General features: G+C 35.7%; 2 protein-coding genes across 2 annotated transcripts; both read right to left on the bottom strand.

The window, feature by feature from the left end:
* Positions 1-2132: 2132 nt before the first annotated feature.
* On the bottom strand, positions 2133-12562 carry LOC110445732. Its single transcript, XM_021490512.1, has 9 exons — positions 12493-12562; positions 11547-11627; positions 10571-10652; positions 9283-9839; positions 7888-8142; positions 7356-7437; positions 6060-6616; positions 5037-5228; positions 2133-3774 (listed from the first exon to the last, which is right to left on the bottom strand). The coding sequence occupies exons 2-9, from the start codon at positions 11611-11613 to the stop codon at positions 3641-3643; spliced, it is 1926 nt and encodes a 641-aa protein (XP_021346187.1). The 5' UTR covers positions 11614-11627; positions 12493-12562; the 3' UTR covers positions 2133-3640.
* A 4230-nt stretch (positions 12563-16792) lies between these two features.
* Positions 16793-24070, bottom strand: LOC110445723 (yolk ferritin-like). The gene is made up of 7 exons (XM_021490504.1): positions 23833-24070; positions 22603-22718; positions 20752-20898; positions 19961-20032; positions 18272-18322; positions 17504-17620; positions 16793-17124 (listed from the first exon to the last, which is right to left on the bottom strand). Exons 1-7 carry the CDS (start codon positions 23879-23881, stop codon positions 16990-16992), a joined length of 687 nt encoding a protein of 228 aa, XP_021346179.1. The 5' UTR covers positions 23882-24070; the 3' UTR covers positions 16793-16989.
* Positions 24071-27157: the final 3087 nt, after the last annotated feature.

Raw genomic sequence — 27157 nt, 5'->3', positions numbered from 1 at the left:
AGAGGGTGTGACCCCTCTGGGTACAGAGGGTTGGGGCCCAATATGGGAATTTGAGGTTTAAATCTTTAAAATCCTCATCATCGGTATTGTTGGAGAGATTTTATCCAAATTTGGCCTTAAGCATCCTTTGACAATGGGGACTAAATTTTGTATAAACGGAGGGCGTGACCCCTCTGGGTGCAGAGGGGCAGGGCCCAGTAGGAGAATTTAAGGATTAAAACTTAAGATCCTTCTTCTGAACCATTGGAGGGATTTTATCAAATTTGGCATGGAGCATCCTTTGGCAAAGGAGAATCAATATTTTCACCAATACATAGAGGATATCTTATAGTTTCCTGTTGAATACAATTAACCATATATATTTCACAAGTATGGCAGAATACTGATGTTTTTCACAAATGTGAAGCACGAGGAAATATCAATGTATTCTGTTGTACAAGTGAAAAATATTTGGTATTCAATGGGAAGCCCATGAAATTTTCTATTCATTTAATTTTCAAGTAACACAACTTAATTATATTGCTGCATCAGATAATGCTGGCATTACAAAGTAGCACAGTATTGAACGGCAGTTTCTAATGATTTCATGCTTAACAGCAAGGCATAGCGCCATTTTGAATGGGTTGCTCAACACAATTCTGCCATTTTTTGCTATTGTCTGGTAAGCTTTCAAAGCAAAAAAGGTACCTATTGTGTAGTTGTGTAAAGTTCAATTTCAAGTTCAATTTGGTTATTTAAGTGTCACATATCACAATTACATTTATGTTCATTAATACATATAAAATACTTGTACAAAATATAAATCAATTCCATTGGTACATATAAAATACTTGCAGTTGGCTGTTTCCTAGAACTTAAAATAGTTTGTTTAACATAAAAAAAACACATGTAATAGGGATCAATATCGACATTAGATTATTGTGAGACTACCCTTCTTCTTATTATTAACATGTAGGTTGCAGTGACTCAAAGTGCGCTACCTTAGGGTTGGGGAGAGCCCTACCAGCGAAGACAGGTCGCTCTGCGCCACTGCAATCATACGATGTAACTTTATTTTTATTTTATTTTTTATCGGTTTAAAAAAAAGGGAATAACAGGTTAAAAGTAATTGAGAAATCGATTGGCTCCAAGCGTTTGGGGAGAGCTCTACCGGCGAGGGCTTCTCGAGGTCCCTTCTTAAGGTTACATTTAATAGTTTAAAACACGGTTAAAAAGGAAAAATATCAATGTGTATATGGCAAAGGTGTACCAAAACAACCACTACTGCCGTCACTTCATCTTCACTTGGAACTGAAAATCTACACAGTGAATTTGTATAGAAGGTACCATCTGATTGGAAAATACTAAAAGCAATATCATGTGAAGATTCAACATTTTGTATGTTAATATAAGTATTTTAGCAAATGAATGATTTCTGATATTTCATTGGTTATGTGAAATGAATGTGTATTGAATTAGTAAAACCATAGAAACTGAATAATAATATATGGTTACCTAATTCAGTAGTGTCCAGAACTTGTTTTTTAGCCATATCATTATTCATTTGAAACATTAGCGCGAATGAAGAGATATATACAAACACCTTTAAAAGAGTATTTAAACGTTTGAGTACTGCAGAAATTAAGTAGATGTCAGATCCCTATATTGACATCACTAACTGATAACAAATATTGATGGAAGTCTATGTTGTAATCACACTTCTGTGTTCATTCTCAAATGAAGCCCGTTCTATGTTAAGTTTAATCGCCCTAATGTTGGGTGTTACCTGTTGGTTTAATATAGGTAATCCGTCATACAGGTGATGCTCCAATATCAGCAGCAAAGTAATGTAAATGTAAAAGAATAATAACACAGTATCATGAATAAAGGTTTGAGGAATTTGTAAGAGTACTTGCAGGGCCTTCCTCAGTATCATGAATAAAGGTTTGAGGAATTTGTAAGAGTACTTGCAGGGCCTTCCTCAGTATCATGAATAAAGGTTTGAGGAATTTGTAAGAGTACTTCCAGGGCCTTCCTCACTGTATTCGTGAATGAACGTCCACCCCAAATAAAAATTAAGCTTAATAAGGTGTATGTAATTCAAAACGGTCAATATTATTCAAACACAAAAATAAGAAACTATTATGACACCACACATTTCTAAATATTTATTTCAAAACTAATTATATATTCCAGAATATAACTTGAAATGATGGATGCCATCAGATTGTTTCATCGCTTTGGATATTGACAGTATTACATTCTATGAATTATCCAATTAATGGTAATTAAGAGTAATATCATATACAACATTCACATAACACCATATATGATTTCTGAAATTACTCTAAGGTGCTTAACATAACGAATTGTATATGTAACGTGTTTAACAACCAATTAAACAGTTGAAAAGTACATAAAAATATATAAATTAACATATACATGGGGTTATTTGTATTTATCATTTATTCTGTAGTATATCTACTCAGGACATTAAATCAAAAATCCCAATCATGACCCAGAGGTAGCCGAGGGGTTATTACACTTTTGAACAAAGTCAATTAAAAATAAACACTTTCATCTGTTTTGGGCTTAAATTTTACGCAAAGATCTCCCTCCAGTTTAAAATGTTTGAATTCCTTATAATCATCACATCAATTAGTTGTATAGGGATGATGATTTTTGGCAGGGAGGGGATCAAAAATGGTTGTTGAACGGAAGTCAAAACGGCAAGATAAAGAGAAAAAAACCTCTTATGTATTCATAATGCAGAATCACATTTTGTCATGAAATTACGTTCTTATCCGTCACTGACTCGTTCCTACAAACTGGATTATTTTAGTTGATTCGTCATTATTTAAGGTAACCCGCACCTTTGTAAATGCAAAAATAAATTAAAAATAAATAAATACTCATAAACGTATTTATAACGAAGAGAAAAATAATCATATAGTTAAGATTTGATAATAGCACCAATGTTTGACCAAATCCCTTTTGCCAGCAGGTAGCCGAATACTTTATGTTGGTTGAACATTAAACTAACGGAAATATTAAATCTTTACATTCTCACTGTTCTCGTTTCACCAAAATAAATTGAGATTTTCTTAAAGATAGCACCAAAAATGGGTTTTGCAGTATGAAGTCCTCTACATTCAACGATGTAGACTTGTATTTCAAATTTCATTTAGTGTTGTATAGGGATATATAGTACATGTATATACGTATTTCCTGTAGATATGTTGTACATGTTATAGGTTAGTGAATCAAACGTTTAACTATGGTAGAGCAGTTATTGTAAAATAAAAAAAATAAAAATCGCAGTGTAATAACATACATTTAAGGTGTTCATCAGATAATAAAACTTGATGAATCAGAATATTTGATTGATGTCAAATGAATACGGTTTAATATACACGTTATGATATAACTAGTTTACTTTAGTTTTCTTGGAAAGTATTGATATACAGAAGACCGTTTAGTCTTAATTCTAATTAAGCTACATATGTACTTGCAATAAATACTCACTGTATTTTATATAAAAAGTGAGAAAATAAAATTATTTCCACCTATTGCTATCATTAATAAACGTCAAAAATACATTTATCTAAAATACATTGCACATATTACAAGATTTTGGCCTGCAAAACCTGTTGAGATGTAACTAAGTAAAGATGGTTTGGAAGAGGCACTGAAGAAATCCATAACCACACGCCAGAAGGATGAGTTGTAGAGAGTTCTGATGCGACATTTGGGCTCCGTTGGTCTCACAATTTGGATAACAAGTCTGCGTTGGACCTTTAACATGAATATAGAGCGTAAATGTATTGTATAAATCATGCATATGCTTATATTAAAGTTAAGAAAACGAGTGATACAATTTTTTCTTAGCGGATTGGTTTTGTGTTACTGCTTTTAAAAAAAACAACGACATGTTATATTTCTAGTAGACGGCGGTATGAAGCATATTAATAATCTCTTTGAAGAAATTATATAATATCGACAGTAGTGGAATCGACCCGATTATCTTGCCTCAAAATTACCTCGCCAGTGCCTTAGTTACAACTCTTAATTATATGACTACAATGTCAACATGCAAAACCGCCCATAATCTGCGAATGCGCCCATGTTATAGAATTTTGTTTTGTTTTTTGTTTGATTTATAACTAGTATAATATAGCACCCACTGTGAAGTCAGAATATGACAATATATATCAAGTCATGACGTCGTTACACAGAAAGGAAAACAATCATCCTAGAGTCGTTGAAGAATTTTCAATGTTCCAATGTTCTTCTAGATATATGATAAAAAAGAATCATATTTTATATTAGATTTATGAAATCCAATTCTTTCCTACATAAATATTCTTTTCTTTTTTAAATTCATAATATTAAAACGCCACATTGAAGAGCCTATCATATATATACTTGACCGGAATAATAATAAGTTAAACAAACAAATAAGAACGAACTCATAGGTTGTTTTCTCCACAACTAGGTTCACCCCTGGAAATAATCGACTTTCTGTTTTCCACTGAATGACTCTACAGGGGAACCATGCAGAATCGTTACAGTCGGAATCCTCATGTTTTCTGTTTTAGCATTACTTTTAGTTTATTTGCAGCTGTATCTCTCTGACATACCATCCGTTTCATTTCTTTCATTTCAACAGATTGTATTGACTTTATATATGTCAATTGGATTGGACATCAGGCTAGGCCTATTTAAGTACTTTCCAAACTTATTTACAAACATTACATATATTCTGTCATAACAATCCAATTAAACAGTGCAGAGGAGATAACTCCGTTTCCCGGTGTTCTTGGCTTACTTTATATATATAATTACTTATTCTACTTTGTCCAATGGGGGACATAGGGTGACCACAGTGTTCTACCATATGGTAAAGCTTGACATGCAAATGAACAATGAACAATACATGGTGGTAATACGCATGTAATCTCACAGACCTGAGAGTTAACCGCAGGTCTTACTTGCTTTGTACATTAACAATAATGACCCAACACATCAATGAGCTGATTGTTTAAATAAGCAGGTACCTGTAGGTCTTGGAGTAGAAACCGTGGGTCTGGTAGTTGTGCTGCAGTATGGGGGTGGTGGCTGTCGTTCACAACAATAGGATGGCTTGTTTGCATTGGACGGGTGGCAAGCAGGATCGGTGTTGTTTCCTCCAGTTGGTGGCATGCTCCTCGAACAGTTGCAGAGGAAATGATCGTAAATGTTGTTCCACACTGACAAAAAAACATAAAGTAAATAAATAACTTAAAGTACATGTACATGTATAACGGGAGTTATTTGATATAACTCCTTCTGCAGACATTGTTGAATAATATGCATTGGAGTTGGATCTAAATGCGAGATGTCAAATAGCGTAACGTGGCATGATGTCTTGCCTTAATTCACGTTTTTGTGATGAGAAAATATATACAAGCGAGGATGATTTTTAATTATCCCTGAGAAATAGCGATTACAGTATCAGCTTCTGCTGGACATGGTAGTTTATACTCTTGAAAATCAAATCATATATAAGAAATTGTTAGTATTATTTGTTTGTCTTGTATGCTCTGTCTCATTGGCAAAAATGCCATTGTTTCTTTTTCATAAGGCAATTGACATAATCAGATTGCTTATTTATAAATATCGGCGGCATGACATGATAAAAGTGTACTCTTGTACGGTCCACCCTGAAGATGTCATTGGAGTATTGTTATTATGCCAATACAAATTTACATTAAACATAACTGCATGTATGATGAAGAAAAAAGAAAATGTTTTAAACATTAAGATAACATGTTACTTCAAATATTTTACTAATGAAATTCTCAAAAACTGACACTACATTTTGTATGTTGTATGGCTGTTGCCAGCACATCAAACTAAGCGTTTGCACTTTCCTGCAAACGGCGTTGTCTTTTCTGCGTCACCCCGATATGAAACTATACGTTTAAAAATGTGAATGTAAAAAATGGTTACGCGATTGATGTAATATGACATGAAATTCAATGTTGATTTTCCCTTAATAAATTATCTCTATTCGGAGATCTATATCATATATCATTCACCTGAGGTGTCAGAAGAGCATATGGCTTGTGTGGTAGTCCGGTCATACATTACGCTTCCCCGGAAACAGCCAAGGATATACGGGAAGGTGAAGGTCATATGGTACCGATATCTTCCGTCAGACCCGATCCTGCCGTGACATTTATCCAGGTCGTGCGACGTGAGATCCTTGACGACGCCATTCTCCGTTATTTTTGGCCCGTAAATAGCATATCCGTCCAAGGCAACCCCCATGAACTCGTCTATGCGGCCGTCATATAAACAATTAAAGGGCAGCTTGTGGTAGTGGTAGACCCCTCGTTGATCTGCATGTCCATCACAGCTATCTAACCTCTCTTGACCAGAACCTTCCACGGCATTTTCACCAGCTGAATCTAAAGGGTTGAAAAGAGCCACACCAGTCCTGGCAATGCCTATCATACCCAAGGCGAGACAACCCGGGATAGCCTCTGTGGTTGGATTTTTCGGGATCGGGATATTGTAGCTCTGGTCGGTTGGCTTATTCGGGTTGACCATGCCCCAAACATGATCAGGTTCTCCAGAGGCAAGTACCATGTATCTGGATAATAAACAGTTGTGAAAATATGCTGTTAGACTGTTAATTTAACCTTAAATTTGTTTTATATTATGTCATTTCTATGAGGGTGAGGGTGCATGTTTTCTCCCTCCTCTGCTTATGAAACATACATGTGGAACATCAATGTGGGATAGGTGTACGTTTAACATGTGACATGTTCTATTATGACGTCACACGCAAATGCCTGCGATAAATTATGACGTTACAACTGAAAATGCGTCAAAACATCGTTTGACTGATTGTGGCAGTCTTGTGACACTTCCTCAAGACAATGACAGTTGTTGAACCAGCTTGCCCTGAAGGTCTTGCAGGAGTTTTTAAAAGACCGTACTTTTTCTGCTCTTTCCGAATATGGCCTTACTTTCTATATGCGTTATCTAGAAAGTTTACTGTACTAATTGTTGCAATCCCTTTGTCTTCTTGCTGTTTTATCAAAATTACCCACCGCCTCGGGAAACAGTTCATGTGTTTGGTCCAAACATCCTTAAAAAGCAATCATTTTTTATTGGACTGCAAAGTAATTCATCAAGACATTCAGAGCGATTGGGCTGCGCTTTGCAGATTTGTAATGGTCTTCCAACAAATCGATCTGGTACATGCAGATTGTGGTAAATTTGATGTCTTTGATTGGACATAGCTGAATATATTCAGAACTGGTTGTACATATTTAGTTTGCATTTTTCTTGAGAATCGTTGGTGCTGCATTCGTGTAATTCCTTACCGATCCGCGTGTTCGTTGATTGATACTGTAGCATTGTATGCACCAGTCGTTTGGAAATAACCCAGTTCTTGTGTGGTCAAACCTGTTCAGACAAAGAAATTCAAATTAGTCTTTACGACACACATAGAAGTATTTGAAATAATAAATAGCCCAAATCCTCTTAAACACGTAGTCCTGTCATGTGTAATTGAGGGATCATAAAACCTGTTATATGTATTGGCAGTGATGAAAGCAGTAAACGGTATTTCTTTTGTGTCCTTTGGATGAATGACATCGATAACAAAATGATATATGCTATACTAATGTCGGTTATACCATTGTTCTACAACTAAACTACGCATGCTTTTGGCAATTATGCCACCGTTACCTTTTGTTTACCATTCGACGCTGAGTAGTACGTGTTCATAAGCTGTCAATTCTAAGCATACTATGTATTTTATTATGAGTCCACGTCAAGTATAGTTTGCTATGTTCATTGATAACTATAACGCAATATAGCTGTAGATTAATACTTAAACTATTGTGAATGTACCTGCAGTGGTAGTCGTGGGTCTGACAGTGGTAGTCGTTGTTCTGGATGTGGTAGTTGCTGGTCTTGCGGTGGTAGTCACTGGTCTGGGAGTGGTGTCAGTTTGGGTGCAATATGGGGGTGGTGGTTGTCGTTCACAACAATAGGAGGGTTTATTTGCGTTGGACGGGTGACAAGCAGGATCGGTGTTGTTTCCTCCAGTTGTTGGTCTATCCACCGAACAGTTGCAGAGGTAGTGTTTGAATAAACCATTCCACACTGAAACAAAAAGGGATTTCTGAGAGAGCTATATTAAAAGTCATTGTCACGTTTAAATATTGTGTAATACATGTGACGGGTATATCTCTACCATGAACTCGATTTACACCTGGTATATGAAATAGCATAACTTGGCATGACGTCAAACGTACCGACAGTGGTAGTCGTGGTTCTGACAGTGGTAGTAGCGGGTCTGGCAGCTGTAGTTTACTGTCATTGTTTAATCCTGCCTTCGCCTTACCTAGCCGAGTTGCTTATTGTTTTCAAATATTAGCTATATCCTATTATATTTCTATTTTTGTTTTTTGTTTGTGATGTTAGTGTTCTATGCCTTTTCTGTAATAAAGGAGCGGATTGCTCTGAAAATTTGACAACCTCATATAGTCCACACTGTTTGAAATACTTTCCTGCCAAACATTCAAATCTTCAGTATTCGTCGTATCCTACAAAAAACGTCTGCAAGGATCCATTGTTATCTTGTAAGGTACCGTTGATATTACTCCTTTGACGCATATACAAGGGCAAAGAAGTAATATCGACAATGTAGACCAAGGAATTTGTCATATTTTTGGAATAATCCGTCCCCTTTTTGATACAGAAACATGAATACTTACATATCACAACATATAACAAGGATAAGTAGTCACTATGAAACAATACGCCAACATGAAATACAAACAAAACAGTAATCAATTGAAATATGCTGATGTAATTGCATATCCCCGCGGTAAGCTGAATTGTAACCGAAAGCTAATTATTGACGAAAATTCATCTTGAATTCGTTAGGTCAAGTGAATTAACAGAAATAATCTAAGTAAATGTAGTGAAAATAATTACGATAAAATGGCGGACTTTAGTCACCCCAATCGACCAGGTAGTCAAACAGAGGTCAAATGTATAGCAAATTTGGGATAATATGACATTTACTGGATAGTATGATGGTATTATATCTTTATGAAAGATTAACTTAAAAAGGTAACTGGAAGCCAAAACCGTAGAACATTGAAATAGTCTGCAAGACTGCAACGCGTAGTGTTCAAGACAAAAACAAGTAATCAACGATTATAATTCATATTCATTCACTTAAACTAGTAGTTGATGCGTGTATTAAAAAAAGTTTCTTCTGGAGGTTATATTCACCTGAGGTGTCAGAAGAGCATATGGCTTGTGTGGTAGTCCGGCCATACATTACGCTTCCCCGGAAACAGCCAAGGATGTACGGGAAGGTGAAGGTCATATGGTACCGATATCTTCCGTCAGACCCGATCCTGCCGTGACATTTATCCAAGTCGTGCGACGTGAGATTCTTGACGACGCCATTCTCCGTTATTTTTGGCCCGTAAATAGCATATCCGTCCAAGGCAACCCCCATGAACTCGTCTATACGGCCGTCATATAAACAATTAAAGGGCAGCTTGTGGTAGTGGTAGACCCCTCGTTGATCTGCATGTCCATCACAGCTATCTAACCTCTCTTGACCTGAACCTTCGACGGCATTTTCACCAGCTGAATCTAAAGGGTTAAAAAGAGCCACACCAGTCCTGGCAATGCCTATCATACCCAAGGCGAGACAACCCGGGATAGCCTCTGTGGTTGGATTTTTCGGGATGGGGATATTGTAGCTCTGGTCGGTTGGCTTATTCGGGTTGACCATGCCCCAAACATGATCAGGTTCTCCAGAGGCAAGTATCATGTATCTGGATAATAAATTCATGCATCAACTGTTTTGATATGATATGATATTTTCTGTGCATGGATATGAACAATTAAAAAAAATCTGCAACAAGTTTGCACTGTTTGATAATACGATGAGGAAAATTACATTTTACTTTCATCGATTATATAGTAAAGTTAGAAGGAAAATTTTAGTCTTTCGACCAACTCGAACTGAGCTGGCTGGGCTTGGTTGGGCTATGTATGTATGCATTTATGTATGTACGGCTAATTTTGTCAGCAGTAGTCGTAAATAAATAGCAAACATTCCTGTAAATCGCTAGTGCTGTGCACCTCTCTTGGCAATGCCACACTCTGTTTTCTATATTGACAGTTCGCCCTGGTGAGAAAGACCATGAGGTTTTCCACCTGGCCGGGACAAACCAAAGTCCTTAAAAATTAAAATTGTTATTCCCTGCTTAGCGTTCAGCATTTAGGGGAATGGCAACCACTGGTTTACCCATTGTCAGTATTATGAGACCGGGTGGAATACTATACATGGTGCCTTCGTTATGATATTTCAGTGAAGTAGCACTCTAAAAGTCGGCATCAGATCCGCGATATAACATGTGGGCAAATGCATTAAACTTACCCTTCCTCCTGCACACATACACGTTCTCCCATACGTTACACACACGAAGACTCGTCTTTAGATGATCTTATTTGTTTACGGGACGATATTGACCCTATAAAATCAAACCGTAGCATTTCTTACCGGTCTGTATTTTCTGTAACTGATACTGTAGCATTGTAAGCACCACTTGTTCGAAAGTAACCCAGTTCCTGTGTGATCAAGCCTGTAACGACACATATATAGATTTAAAGTGATTTCACAATAAGCGTTCTCTCTTCATACTTCGAACTGTACCAAGATTACGATGCAAGAAGTTATGATGCCATAAAATTAATTTTCTTGTAAATTCTTGAATATTCGTACATTTTATATGTAACGAAAAAGATAAATGTTTGTTTGTTGACATCAGCGTTTAAATAGAAACAAAATATTACTTTTTTACATTACATTTTTTTCGTATTTTAATGTGTTTCGTAATACGTTTTGATCATAATAAATACATTTAAAACTGACAAAAGTTTCGAGATGACAATAATTTAGTTTTAGGTTTTAAAAAACACGTTAATTATAATTGAAAGTAACAAAAATGTACAAAGGTATAAATCATGTCACATGCATATATGTATGACCATTACTAACCATTTGTATTTACACCTTTAAGAGGAATTTGCTACACGTTATGCGTTTTATAGCATGATAATAAAATAACATTTAGAAAAAACAACAGTAAAATTGTGCAATTCTTTTATTTTCAAAAGTTTTAAAGTAAGATATCTTTTTATGATTATGAGCCAGGAAAGAATAATCGAAAAAATGCACGTGTAATGCAAAGATGAAATATGGTCGATAAACTAGCACAAGATATTTGGATATTTTGACTGATATAAACGTGTTTAATGAGCTTCATACATTTTATAAAATATATTGATTCAATATCCTTTCTATCAATTTACTATTTACTTATGCCTGTATATTGTAAACTATACATATCAGGCATACCCTCGTATTCTATTTGTGTCTAACATAATATAGATTCAACTGATGCCATTCCTACGATAAGAAGTACAATTACCTACATTTTGTGTGTCACAAATGATTCCTTCCTTATAAAACTTACCATCAGCGTTAATGCAAAGAGCCATCGTTGATAGTACGTGCACCAGTAATGTTGCGTGAACAAACATTTTTTTGTCTTTCCCTGGAAATGAATTTGAAATAGTTACGTATCAATAAAGAAAACAGAGATATATGTATTGTCACTTTCGAGGTTTGTTGTCAGTGAGACATTCGAAATGTTTGCAACAACCTGTAATATGGAGTACTATCTGAATCTAGGGGGAGGCGGGTCGTTATACATCATGCGTTTACACGTTAGGTTTAAACTTAAATATATTGGGATAGAAATCAGAATTCACTGTACATATTATTTGTATGATATTTTGATTGGGCTCATTTAATTTTGTGTGACCAAATTTGTTTAATCACCAGCGTTAGTAGAAAAAACGAATATCTGGTAGGGCTACCTGTAATTCCTCCGTTGACGCGGTTGGTTTCGGGAGGAAAAAGAACGTTTGCTCTTTTTGTGGCGTCATGATAAAAGCTCTATAGGAGAGCGAGTTGTCAACTACGTGCAGGATGCTAAATCATTTAAAACAAAATACTTAATACAAGTATTCGTGCTTTAACGATAAATCGACACCGTCACGTGAAATACTTACGACTGACGTTCACACTTTAGATGTTATGCTACATAAACAGTTAACAAGTGGATACTTCGATTATAGTCAGCCTCGTCAAATTCATGTTTTACAACATTATCCCCCACCAGAAAAATGTCGGCATTGTTCAATACTTCACAGCCATTTCAAAATGCAAACATTGTCAAATAGGAATGGGTATAGATAATCATTTCTACGACACACTTACCACAGCTGGCAGTGTTGATAAACAATGCAATCACGTCCGTAGCACCATCACAGGTATGAGCAAGGATAATATATTAGTAGACGTCATTGAACATTTTCAAAATGCATTAAATAGAATAATAGTATTCGTCTACTTACCCCTAGAATTGTATTTTAGGCAGCTCAGGTTCGACTGTAATGCTCGTAAATGGGTTGTCGTCTGCTTAAATGAGTTAGTAAGCAGCTCAGGTCGTTGTGAGAAGTCAAAATCTAGGCGCAGAATTAAAACATTTGTGTACTCGGGTGGAACAGAATGACGGTTTTCCATTGGTGTAAACGGTGAACATTGTGTATATACACAATAGTAATATACGTACGGTATCACGACATCGTGACAGTGACATAGAAAGGGTCCACAGTGGATCACAAGTTTGAGAAGGATGAAAATACCTTTGTCTTGAAATATAAGAAGGAGACATGTTTTAAGGATTTGGTTCTATACATAGTTTAATGTCGATTAATGACTATGTTTTATGTGTCATATAAATTTACAATTGAATGAGACATTGTATATGTTTGTTTCAATATCTACTCCTGGGGCGTGAAACGGTTTAATACAATTCACAAAATATATCATAGCACCAACTTATGAAGTCACATTAAAATTAATGTTTCTACTATAAAACGAGTTGGGCGCGGGACATATGTTCTACACACATAAGCGTACGTGTTATACACCTTCTACTAAACCCTTCTGTCAACCCATGTTAGAAGGAGCAACATTGAAAATGCAAATTTTATGAACGGTCGATGAATTATCCAATATATTTATAATCCATAGTCAGGGTTCTTTCTTTTCGATGCCCCGTACGCAAGTATCCGTATCACTTTGTTATTCGTACTTAAAAGGATCGTCAATAAAATATTTGGATACTTACTAAATCACAAGACTGACCCAGTCCAGCAGTGATCTGTCGGCTAATTACTTCTGTAGGTACATGTGTACTGAGCAAGCTTTGTAAATTAGACAAAAGGCTTGTATTATGTGACATATATTATGGATAATTTGTTAATGGATGAATGCAAAATATTAGCAACACAAATTTTAACACATTTATAAGTTTGTGGTTGTACACAAATTTCATTTATATATAGCTTACTCGAAATATATATCGCATTGGAAACATAGAGAATGTTTACAAATGTGAAACATGTACCATGAATGGAAAAATTATATAAATTTTGAATTCTCTTTTTGTTGGTAAAATTCTCATTAATATTCATTAACAAATATTTTAAATCCAATCATTTGTAAAATGGTACGTATTTTATAACAGGTTGTTAGTTTATGTTTGAATAGTACCCAGTTAACGTGAACTACAGCACTCTTGTTTGAACAAACCGCCCACGGTCCAACACACAAAGAGGTATTAATATAGTAAAGCTGTTGATCCCGGTTTTTTACCCAGGACAATATTTCTTTTGGCGACCGACCGTCTTAGTTTGTTATTGTGGAAATCTAGTGACCTATCTTCATTATTTGTTCAGAAAAAAAAAACGTATGCTTAAAATACACATTGTAAGCTGATTTCATTTACTCGTGAATTTAACCGTATCCCGTGACGTGGCCATAAAAGGAGATCTACACTGCCTCTCATGGCCACAGGATCAACGAAATATTTAAGACCTAGGCGCTTATTTCAGATATCAAAAGCATATATAACTTTATATAATGTTTTAAAAAAGCACGCACATTTGTACATGTACACGGAAACGCATGTGAAACCTGTCTGACTGAACTATCAGCCAGTATTCAAAGGTAGAGTCAGCCCCCAAGCCCAGATCATAATGATATACTGTATAACATGAAATGTTCGTTGTGTATAAACATTTGTGGTTTTCGTGGTTGCTGTTGAACCACGAACATAAATACAACGAATTTGAATGATATTTTCCTTTCAGAATATTTATTGTTCAGATCTTAGATACAAAGGAGATGGGCCTATGAGCACCCTCTCCTTACAGTTATAAACAGTTTACACACGTCATATTAAATTGAAGTAATGGTAAAACATATATATTATATATATTGATAATTGTATGTCATTATTTATTTTTTTGAAAATCATTTTTACAGAAACTAGATTAAACAAAAAATAGGCAAATGATGCTGGTGGACAGCACATAGTACAATTATATGCTGGTTTCATTCAACACAGCATAGTCATTTGGAAATAGATAAACAAGTAAGTGTAATCTAGTAAAAGCGTCTAGTACCTTTAATGAATCTCTGAAACATCTCCAGAATACTGATATTCATATTGATATCGAGTCTTCGACATAAATGTGCTTTGGAAGCAGTTGCAAGATTAGACGGCTCATACGCTGTATGCAATAATAATTCTGACGACGACTGGATTTTTTTTTTTTTGGGGGGGGGGGGGTGTTAGGGAGGGAATTACCAAGGTCTATTATTTTTTATTATCATTTCCAAGATTTTTCAATCATACTTTTTTCATTATTTCTTGATTCCAAAAAAGGTTAAAAATCTCCCGTATAGGTTGTTCTTGGTTTATTTGTTTTCTGTTATAACGTAGATATCCATCATAAAACCCCAAAAAATAAACAAAAGCAAAAGAAAGTCTGATGCAATTAGTTTACTTTTAATCTTTATATTGACGACTGAATTAAGTTGCAAACTATTTGTGTGTGTTATATTACAGACTTTATAAACTTTTAACTAACGTTTGCAAAAGTGTACCGTTTGCGATACCTTGCTTTTATTTGCAACAGGTATTAGTTTAATAAGTCACCCAAACGCTGTTGTGGACTTACTAATCTTTCTTCTTATTTTTCGTCTGTCAGTTTCCTGACTTTTTCTCTAAAACTTTTAATTTTTTAGTCGCATAATTATGAAACTTCACAAGAGCATTGGTAGGAAGGTGAATACATTTGCGTACTGCAGTTTGTTTTAGGATTAGTCAGACATGACCGTAGTGGCCTATGATTGATTCACATATTTATAGGTAAACGCCAAGGTGATGGCAACGCTGCTTCCACATGTCTGCATTTGCCCCATTTAAGTATTTTGCAATTACAGCCTGGGAAACTTATAAAATGGTTCCACTTATAACTTGATTTGTTACTATTCTTTCTCCTGTTTCATTTGTTTTCTTTTCTTAGAAGGTATATGATGTTTTCTTAGATATGCATTTGTGGGTATGTGTAGACGTGCGTAACGGATTTAATTTTCCGATCCATCATCCAACATGGCCGCAGTGGCAAATGTTTGATTGACACATTTATGGTTGTACGCCAAGGCAATGGCAACAGTCCCTCTTTATGACTGATTTTGCTCCAACGTAATATGTAAGGGTATTATGGCCTTGTGATTTCTTTCGAAAGCATCAATTTAGACTACAAAGGCAGTTAGGGGACTTGTATAATGGTTCCGTTACAATAAAAACATGTCGTCAATGCCTTTTCTGTTTGATAGATGAACATTTCATATTTCATATATTAAGCAATTATTCTTTAATAAAAAACATGTTCATATGAAATCACTAACCGTACTTAAATGCAGTAAGTACTGTTACATGTGAGTGTATAGTCTGAATAGAGACTGTCTGTCGGATGAAACATATGAGGAAGGGAACTAGTCATTCTTCAGGAGCGCCTGCTTCCGTATAAATAGACGGATACCTGTTTGTTGACACTTTAATTTTACTACCGTGCTTATTAGCGATTCTTATAAACTCAATGTATCAATATGAAAAGGGAATAGTTTTCGATGTATTTCATACATATATGGGACATGGACACCCTTGAGAAAAAGAAGATTAGATGTTCTGGATGGGCAAGGGTCTTCTGCTTCAACCCCACCATTTAAATCTAGATCAGATGCAAATACACTGTGATGTAAAGTCCTCATAGAGAAAACTGGGTTAGTGACAGCGAAACAACAATGCACAACTATGAGCATATTCAAGAACGTCAAACCTAAAACGCACAAAGAAATAACATATTCCCCAATGAGATCGTGATGACTAATATAAAAAGTGTCCATAGTATTCATTAACCCGCATCTTTGAAACCATATGTTGTAAGTTTTTATGTCAAAAGTTGTCATCTATTGTGTAAAACATTATATTAAGAGTATACAATTGGATACAGATCCATCTGCAACTTGTTAATACCGTGCAATGGGAAAACAGGGATGATGCTAATAAAAAAGGAAAGTTCGGAAATTCGAAATCGTTCTGAAATCGTTCTCTCTCTCTCTCTCTCTCTCTCTCTCTCTCTCTCTCTCTCTCTCTGTTTGTCATGTTTTAGTTAAAGATCGTGGAAAGCAGCTGAAAAAGAAGTGTTCATAATCTCTTTGAATTCAGTTATAGACGGTTTATGCACATCTATGGTAGCCTGTTAAATCGACCCTACTATAAATGAGAAGAAAACATGATTCAGATGACCCAAACTGTAAGATTTATTTTTCGATATTCACACACATATACAAAACATGGTTACATGGATTCGTCATGACATGTTTTTCAATCTATAAAATGTTTGTTTTATAAAGTCTCATTACGATTAGGGAAATTGTCAAATTTACAAAGACATAATGATTACATAAGCGTCCGAGTAACAGCGACGTTTATATTATTGAAGCGTCTTGTCGAACTCGTACTCTCCGAATCCCGAGCCCACACGAGTAAGCTGAGTGATGTAGTCTGCGTACTGTTTGATGGAGTCGACTTGTTCACCAAGGAAATCGTGCTCCAACATGTGACTCAACTGTCAAGAAATATTGCATACACAGTTTAAGTAGATAAACGTAACACTCACACACAATCCCAGAGGTGACTGCACATTTAACATTATCTTAGCACTTAATCAGTAGTTCCAGCTTAATTTGAAAATATAGAAAAATATTCATGCTAAGGTGTAAGGATCATTGGCTAAAGATCATCGATATTTAACGTGTAAAGCACATATGGTTTTACTGTTGAAAGACTTAACATTCTTGTTTCATGCGTAAGTATTGCACAGGAAAGCAATAGCTCATATTATAATTATACGCGTTCAAATTTTCTAGATAGTTATTACTCTCTATCTCATTTAGTTATCAATGTCATTGCTATGCCACGGTTTCCACTGATGTAAAGTCACTTACGTGTGGGTCGCTCGATGTTTCTTTGTGGAGAGTGAGAAGTGCATCATTAACGTATCTTTCAAGCACCAAGGAGTCCTGCATGGCCTGAAGACCTGCGAACCACGCAGTCTGACCCTTCTGTTTATGCGAAAATAGTCATGAGTTAGCTTATTCCGTCTTTGCGTATTGCAGAGTTATCTTCTCTTGTGAGCAAGGATTGATTGTTACGTCATTGGGTTGTGTGAGAAAATTACGTGGTTTTCTCAAAAATTGATGACTTTACTCTCACAAACCAATGACGTAATAATCAATACCTGCTCACAAGAGAAGATAACTCTGCAATACGCAAAGACGGAATACAAGTATTTAAAGTTTGTGTTATGATACATATGTACACTGTATATGAAATGATATATAATATGTTAAAATATTTAGTTTCATGAAAAAACTTATGGCCGTCTTATTTCAATTTCTTCTTATCTTTATTCCCATTATCTTATATAACGATATTCATAGACGTTTAGTATCATATTAAGCAATGTTGTTTGAAAGGTTCTTTTAACATAAATATATAAATGCATACGTTGAATGACCAAAGTACAGCGTTGACTGTTTACTGTTCTATGAAAATCTAAATTAAACAGAACAAGGAAAATGTTATTTGTTGTAGTTTATCTTTTCTTTTTACTTTATTACTTATTGATTATAACTACCGGATATTTGTCATTGAACAATTTAATCCGAAAACATGTGAAGCGTAAATTGAAAACACATTTATGTAGTACATACCAGGCATTCTGTATCTGTATGTGTCAGGTCTCTGGACATGAAGTTACATATCTACAATTAAAAATATATCATTGACCACATGGTAATTAAGACGCTATAGGGAATAGAGTTGTTAAATTCCGTTGACTAAATATAGTTATCTTTTCAGCACATGTTTAAGATTTCAGTAATATCAGTAGTGTTGCTTATATCATTTGACCGAGGTTACAATACAATAATTGTAGGAAAACGGAGATAAAATGTTCAATTCATCTGTCTTTCAGGGGACATAGGAGAAAATTATTCCTACACAAATAAGCTTGCAAGTCCGAGATTTATGAAACCGCAAAACAGTTTGCACGAGTTTTCTTATTCTGTAAAGTAAAAGCGCGTGTGCTTTTGCTAGTGACCAATATTTATTTATTCATGAGCTTATCACACACAAAAGTGTGGTAGAAGGGAGGTCGGGGTAGTCGGGGGATGCTAGTTCGAACCCAAGTGGAGGCAATATCTATATGTCACACTACTCCTCCCTGTTATAAAATGTGGCGCATCGACCAGGAACAACTTCGTTTGATTGCTCCTGACCTAACAAAGCACCAAGTAGTTTAAGTCGCATCAGAGATATTCCCGAAGAAAAATTAGTTAAGGCCTAGTCCAAAAAACGATCTTGGTGACTTATTTCGATTTCGACAAACTTCTGACCACTGAAGCCATTGCAACTTCTTCTATCCATATTTGAAATCAGGTTATGGTCGCTGATCAATGAGCTTTAGACTTTGCAATTTGTTAGAGATCATCGAAAACCTACCGGCAACTGTTTAACGCAGATACGGCGATATGCTTGCGACTTGTTAAGGTTGCAGCATGATAGTGTTGGAAGAATGAGGAGGATAAGACAGTGTTGGCAGCATTTTGCTTCTTTGGTCTGTCCTTTTGATTCCTATCTTTACGGGCTGCAGAGGTTTGAGATATTCGTTGACATGACCTCTTTTGATACTTTTAACAAAATGATGCAGTTATGCACGGGTAGGGCTTTTTATAGACAGTTCGTGTCGCAAACACAACGATGAAAGACAGGAGCACGCTCGGAAACTACTTTGAAACCGATCGACGACAATAGGTCGATGAAGTGCCTGTGAATCACTTAATAATCATAAATAGATCGCCACTAGATTACAAAAGGTCAATACCTTTGTCCAGACGAAACTGGTCACAGTAGAAACCATTCTGTGATTATATTATGAATACTTAAGGGACCGCAAGCTTTTGTTTAGTTTCATTCAAATCTACAATCCATTGCAAAATGTTTGTTTTACATATATGTCCCATTTAAATGCTGAAAACAACCAATTTTGCTGAAAAATTGTTTTGGCCAAGAGAGTCGACCAACCCTACCCAATGCGTTGCATTTATCGTAGTGCCCGAATGACATTTCCTGGTGTTAGTTTTGAGTAAAGAATCACTTAAGTTGTTTGAAAAATTGATAGTTTTGAAAGTCAACCGTTGAATTTACGTTACTTGAACCCTGCGTAAAATAAGCAGGTACAACGTGAAATGCAATCCCATCAGAAAATAACATACAGATGGTGATATATGTAGATGTTCAACAAGAGAGATAACTATGTCTACTAGGATTGCAATAAAACTTGCAGTATCTCTTCATTAGAGATCTATTATATCTTTCAGACTTTGATCATACTGACTTACACATGCTTCACGTCTATTGAATTGTGGGAAATCGCTCAGCTTTTCAGTCACTTTGTCACAGATGGTTTGCAGCTGGAAAACACATAGCATGATAACTGTGGTTATGTATTTAAAAGATATATACATTGTAGGTCCGGATTTGGGAAATCCTGATTGTTCTCTTTAAGTTTGTTTATCGATAATACAAAACATAATATACCGAGTGGTAGATACCACAAAACGAGTTTCATCCCTCAGGTGGAATTTATAAGTTAAGAAAAGGAATATTATGTTTATAAAACTTGTTATTGAACATCGTATCACACTCGGACCACCGGGATATGATGTTATATTTCAATAAAATAAAATAAAAATAAACATAAATAATAAATAAATAAATAAATAAATATACAACATTTGATATAGCGCCTTATCTAGCTAACATAAGCCAATATAAAGCGCTTTAATAATATTGAGTATATACTTTCTGATTGTTTGGTTTACTGTTAAAAATACACAACTTTATTTTCTAATTTAAAAGCATTAACTTTATCTTCATCACAAGACCCTATAATACTGTAGAATCATTTATTTCCGTGGGTTTAAAATTTCGTGATTTTCATCGACTAGCCTGTTTCAAGGACATTACATTTCGCTAATTTCTGAATTTCCCCTATCTTTATGATATCAATTTTATGTTTTCGTGGAGATTAAATTTCATGGATTATTGTTAACGACGAAATAAACGAAATTTAATGTCCCACAAAATTGTATGATTTTACAGTAGTTTCTTAAATAATTACTATCCTTACTTTGACGTCATCGAGGTTTATCTCTGCTCCTCGCATGTTCAGATAATCCATCAGTTTCTCGGCGTGGTCATTTTCCTCTTTAGCCGCCGTGGCAAACCACTTGGAGAACCCGTCCAAAGCAATATCGCCACGCTTGAAAAATTTACTCTGCCAAAAAATGACATATTGCTCTAAATATGACATTTTTCTCATATCTTATCTACAAAGTTATAAGCTTTACATCAGTACTATAACGTTTGTGTTGAATATTCTCAGTATTGTCCTTTATGTTTTAAACGGTTTTATCTATATTTGCACTTTGCAACATGTTATTGTTCCTAATAACCTCTCCTCTGTTGCGGGGCCGTAAAGCACGTAAATATAATTGTTAGAAAATGTTGTATATTCGTATTTGTGTTATTCGCGTTCCAAAAAGTCTTTTGAATTATATTAGCCGTGAGGGGTCATAAGTACTTATACTTACGTAGGCCTAGTAAAAGTAGCATGATTCATAAGTACTAATACTAACGTAGGCCTAGTATCATAAGTACTTATACTTACGTAGGCCTGGTAAAAGCAGCATGATTCATAAGTACTAATACTTACGTAGGGCTGGTAAAAATAGCATGATTCATAAGTACTTATACTATCGTAGGCCCGGTTAAAGTAGCATGATTATTAAGTACCAATACTTACGTTGGCGTGGTAAAAGTACCATGATTCATAAGTACTTATACTTACGTAGGCCCGGTAAAAGTAGCATGATTCATAAGTACTAATACTAACGTAGGCCTAGTATCATAAGTACTTATACTTACGTAGGCCCGGTAAAAGTAGCATGATTCATAAGTACTTATACTTACGTAGGCCTGGTAAAAGTAGCATGATTCATAAGTACTAATACTTACGTAGGTCTGGTAAAAATAGCATGATTCATAAGTACTTATACTATCGTAGGCCTGGTTAAAGTAGCATGATTATTAAGTACCAATACTTACGTTGGCGTGGTAAAAGTACCATGATTCATAAGTACTTATACTTACGTAAGCCTGGTAAAAGCAGCATGATTCATAAGTACTAATACTATCGTAGGCCTGGTAAAAGTACCATGATTCATAAGTACTTATACTTACGTAGGCCTGGTAAAAGTAGCATGATTCATAAGTACTTATACTAACGTAGGCCTGGTTAAAGTAGCATGATTCTTAAGTACCAATACTTACGTAGGCGTGGTAAAAGTAACATGATTATTAAGTACTAATACTAACGTAGGCCTAGTATCGTAAGTACTAATACTTACGTTGGCCTAGTAAAAGTAGCATGATTCATAAGTACTAATACTAACGTAGGCCTGGTAAAAGTAGCATGATTCTTAAGTACCAATACTTACGTAGGCCTGGTAAAAGTAACATGATTATTAAGTACTTATACTAACGTAGGCCTGGTTAAAGTAGCATGATTCTTAAGTACCAATACTTACGTAGGCCTAGTATCGTAAGTACTAATACTTACATAGGCCTAGTAAAAGTTGCATGATTCATAAGTACTAATACTAACGTAGGCGTGGTAAAAGTACCATGATTCATAAGTACTTATACTAACGTAGGCCTGGTTAAAGTAGCATGATTCTTAAGTACCAATACTTACGTAGGCGTGGTAAAAGTAGCATGATTCATAAGTACTTTTACTTACGTAGGCGTGGTAAAAGTAGCATGATTCATAAGTACTTATACTTACGTAGGCCTGGTTAAAGTAGCATGATTATTAAGTACCAATACTATCGTAGGCCTAGTAAAAGTAGCATGATTCATAAGTACCAATACTATCGTAGGCCTAGTAAAAGTAACATGATTCATAAGTACTTATACTTACGTAGGCCTGGTAAAAGTAGCTGGCTGCTTGTTCCTTGTTTATTTGGTTGACCACTTTTTCTATGTTTGCGTCCGTAAACGAGGCTCGGACAGTGTCCACATTTTTCACTGGCAGAACTGTATCAACAATAATAAAATACAATAGTAACAAACGTAAGTGTATCGATATCACAAATACCAAACTCTTGAAAGGCCAGATCAAGTTATCTGAGTTTTGTCCTATAGTGACAATAGATGTACCACTTTGGAAGCTAATACATTCAAAAGATCGTTTATATCTCGTTGCAGATAGGAATGAAATAGGTTTTCGGTATCAGTTCAGAATGACACGTTCAACTGGACGAGTTGTCTTCCATAAACGTGTTATTTCCCGAGAGTCGAAAATGGATTTTTTTTTTTAAATAACAGATAGGATTTAGATTTTTAGATCACTACTGCTGTATTGTGTTCAGTGTCCATCATGATATCACCATATATTATTCGCTCTCGAGAAATAAAACTAATATCGGAAAACAAATAATCATGCTGTCCTAGCAAAAGGGGCAATGAATATGCAAATTGTCATTTTACAGAAACAATAACAATTAAATATGATCGGGAAAGCTCAAGCGCGAGAGGAAAAACACGACGTCTCATTTTAAACTAGAGTGATGAACACAATCCAATCCAACAGCTGTTATAAGAATAAGGTATACTATTATGTCTTACGTATACATTTTTGTGCGGATTTTAAGGGAGATAAGAAGGGTTCAACGTGTGATGCCAGACACTCTTACCCTATTAGAACACATTCGTCCCCAATCAGTATTACGGTTTTGTTTTGTTGTGTACTTTGTTCCTTTTGTCTTTGATGTCGATTCGAATTCTGCCCTTTTATGTTGACTTTGTTTGCGACACATTTTACAACATAATACTTAATGAATTTATCTTTTACCCGATTTACAAAAAGTGGGTAGACTGATTATGAAAAGCAGTCTCACCACAACGTCGGACATGACGTCACGGCAACAATGGAAGTGACGTCATATGGTATCCTAAAATATAGTGTTTGTACTCACATTAACAAGGGGAAAACTTTTACCCATGCAATTTAGCATTCAGTGAAGTTATGGTCCTTTTACTCTTCACATGACTGTGAACAATTCGAATAACGAGCGTTATGTATGTTTAAATCAATCTCAAAAAGTGCTGTTTAAAGTAAAACGGAACCATTGTTACTATGTATACTTGCCCGCTAAACAACAAGCCACCAGGCTAAGGAGAATGATGAACGTCCTCATAACGTCGTCGTGTTTTCAGATTTGGTTCGGCTAATGGCGTCGGATGTTGCAATGACTCCAGTGGACTTAGATAGGTACAAAGTAGATTGTCTCCCACGTGACAGAGTTACTGTCAAAAGGTTATAATCATCTATTGATAACCACTGGGCTGAATGAACTTAGCTAGGTGGGCGCAGCGATCAAGGTAACTGTATCATGGAGGATGGACACTATACAGTGGTACAGAGTGACTATTGACATACATAGATATCATGTATCACGTGATATATATCTACGTAACTACAATTACTTAACAAAGTGTCAACAAAATCATATTGACATTGGTCCACGGACACAAATGTTCTGAAAATTGACCCTCAATCCGAAGGGGTTTGAAATAAATACCAAGGTCAAACAACGTACCATGCATAGTGTAATTAACAGGAGTCAAACGCATTCCGGTCATTACCGTTTGATTCAATTTCAGCGATGGAAGAAACTTACGTGATATGATCTTGTGTATTCGGAAATCCTACCGATTGCTTGAGAGTAAAATGTTAAAGGGTCTCAATGTTGCTTTTTTAATAATCATTTTACAAAATATAAATTTGTTGCATTTTAATAGATAAAATGGTTAGTATTTTGTTTCGGTTGAACAGTGTCTGAGTTTTCTCTGGTCCATGACATCAGACACCCTGACATATCATATCTAATTTCAAAAGAGATTCCGAACGAGTGCATTTATTCTCGTGAATGAACCTTATCATAGACAGGATGTAGAAAGGTATTGTCAGACAAAATGATAAGATGATATATATTATAATGAACAAAATACAATTTCAAAACGATGTTCATATTCAATACACTACGGTGTTGATGCCATACGCCAACTAAATCATAGAGATGAGGCAGTTTGCACTTATTGTTATTATCAAGTCAATTTAAATAGCTTTTAAGAAACTCTATGAATAGAATAGCATATAACAGGGGCTGATTCAGGGTTTCTGAAAATCTCAAACAAATCCTATCGAAAACAGTTCCCGAGGAGTAAAATGACAAGATTGGGGAATAGACTACGATCCATAAGGGTTATGGAGACTTCCCTGTTAAAAAAGAAAATGAAGTCCTAAAATTCGACATTCACAGTCATGTTTACCTGTTATATATACTGTACACGGATATGGATTGTAGTTGACCTCTCCTTTACCTGTACTATATATCTACCGCGTAAAGTGCGCAATGGTTGTGTACCGTAATTGCACACTAAACAACTGACGATTCGTTAATACCTTAGTTGATTTTTTTTTTGATTTTTTTTTGTTTTTTTAGTTGAATGCGCCATCATCCTGAGAACTAGGTTTAATCTTCTACATGTAACTATGCGAAGTGTTACATTAGAAAAGATACAGTCTGGTTTCTTATAAAATACCAGAAAAAAATGAATTTTCTTACTTAATGAAACACGGATGGTCGCGTACAATTACAATCCACTCTGAATTCTCCCTTTAAACTGATGCTTTCCTCAGCATCTGATACGTCAATCAGCCTTTTGATACTTTCTACCATGGAAGCTCATCTCGTTGGACTTTATGAAAGGTATACAAAAAATACGGTAAATGAAGGATGATTTAATATGAGATACGTTGAAGTCATATAACGTTAGGGTAAGAAGTATTTGGTACTCTAGATCTGGATTCGTTGAAGTTCTTTAACGGTAGAGTGATGAAGTATTGGGGAATCTGGGTAGGTTGAAGTGATAAAACTGTAGATCGGGTACTCGGGTTACATCGAAGTCATACATTGAAGTGATAATACTGTAGATCGGGTACTCGGATTATATCGAAGTCATACATTGAAGTGATAATACTGTAGATCGGGTACTCGGGGTACATCGAAGTCATACATTGAAGTGATAATATTGTAGATCGGGTACTCGGGTTACATTGAAGTCATACATTGCAGTGGCAATCCGGTAAATCGGGTACTCGGGTTGCATTGAAGTCATACATTGAAGTGATAATACGGTAGATCGGGGACTCGGATTACATTGAAGTCATACATTGAAGTGATAATACGGTAGATCGGGGACTCGGATTACATTGAAGTCATACATTGAAGTGATAATACTGTAGATCGGGGACTCGGGTTACATCGAAGTCATACATTGAAGTTATAATACTGTAGCTCGGGTACTCGGGTTACATCGAAGTCATACATTGAAGGGATAATACTGTAGATCGGGTACTCGGATTATATCGAAGGCATACATTGAAGTGATAATACTGTAGATCGGGAACTCGGATTATATCGAAGTCATACATTGAAGTGATAATACTGTGGATCGGGTACTCGGGTTACATCGAAGTCATACATTGAAGGGATAATACTGTAGATCGGGTACTCGGGTTACATTGAAGTCATACATTGCAGTGGCAATCCGGTAAATCGGGGACTCGGGTTACATTGAAGTCATACATTGAAGTGATAATACTGTAGATCGTGTACTCGGGTTACATCGAAGTCATACATTGAAGCGATAATACTGTAGATCGGGTACTCGGGTTACATTGAAGTCATACATTGAAGTGATAATACGGTAGATCGGGGACTCGGATTACATTGAAGTCATACATTGAAGGGATAATACTGTAGATCGGGTACTCGGGTTACATCGAAGTCATCCATTGAAGTGATAATACTGTAGATCGGGTACTCGGGTTACATCGAAGTCATACATTGAAGTGATAATATTGTAGATCGGGTACTCGGGTTACATTGAAGTCATACATTGCAGTGGCAATCCGGTAAATCGGGTACTCGGGTTACATTGAAGTCATACATTGAAGTGATAATACGGTAGATCGGGTACTCGGATTACATTGAAGTCATACATTGAAGTGATAATACTGTAGATCGGGTACTCGGGTTACATTGAAGTCATACATTGCAGTGGCAATCCGGTAGATCGGGTACTCGGGTTACATTGAAGTCATACATTGAAGTGATAATACTGTAGATCGGGTACTCGGATTACATCGAAGTCATACATTGAAGTGATAATACTGTAGATCGGGTATTCGGGTTACATCGAAGTCATACATTGAAGTGATAATACTGTAGATCGAGTACTCGGATTACATCGAAGTCATACATTGAAGTGATAAAACTGTAGATCGGGTACTCGGGTTACATCGAAGTCATAAATTGAAGTGGCGATCCGGTAGATCGGGCACTCAAGTTACATCGAAGTCATACATTGAAGTGATAATACGGTATATCGGGTACTCGGGCTACATC

Source organism: Mizuhopecten yessoensis, unplaced genomic scaffold (assembly GCF_002113885.1).
Source record: "Mizuhopecten yessoensis strain PY_sf001 unplaced genomic scaffold, ASM211388v2 scaffold259, whole genome shotgun sequence".
In the NCBI taxonomy this organism is placed as follows: Eukaryota; Metazoa; Mollusca; class Bivalvia; order Pectinida; family Pectinidae; genus Mizuhopecten; species Mizuhopecten yessoensis.
This window is presented reverse-complemented; position numbering and strand designations above follow the sequence as displayed.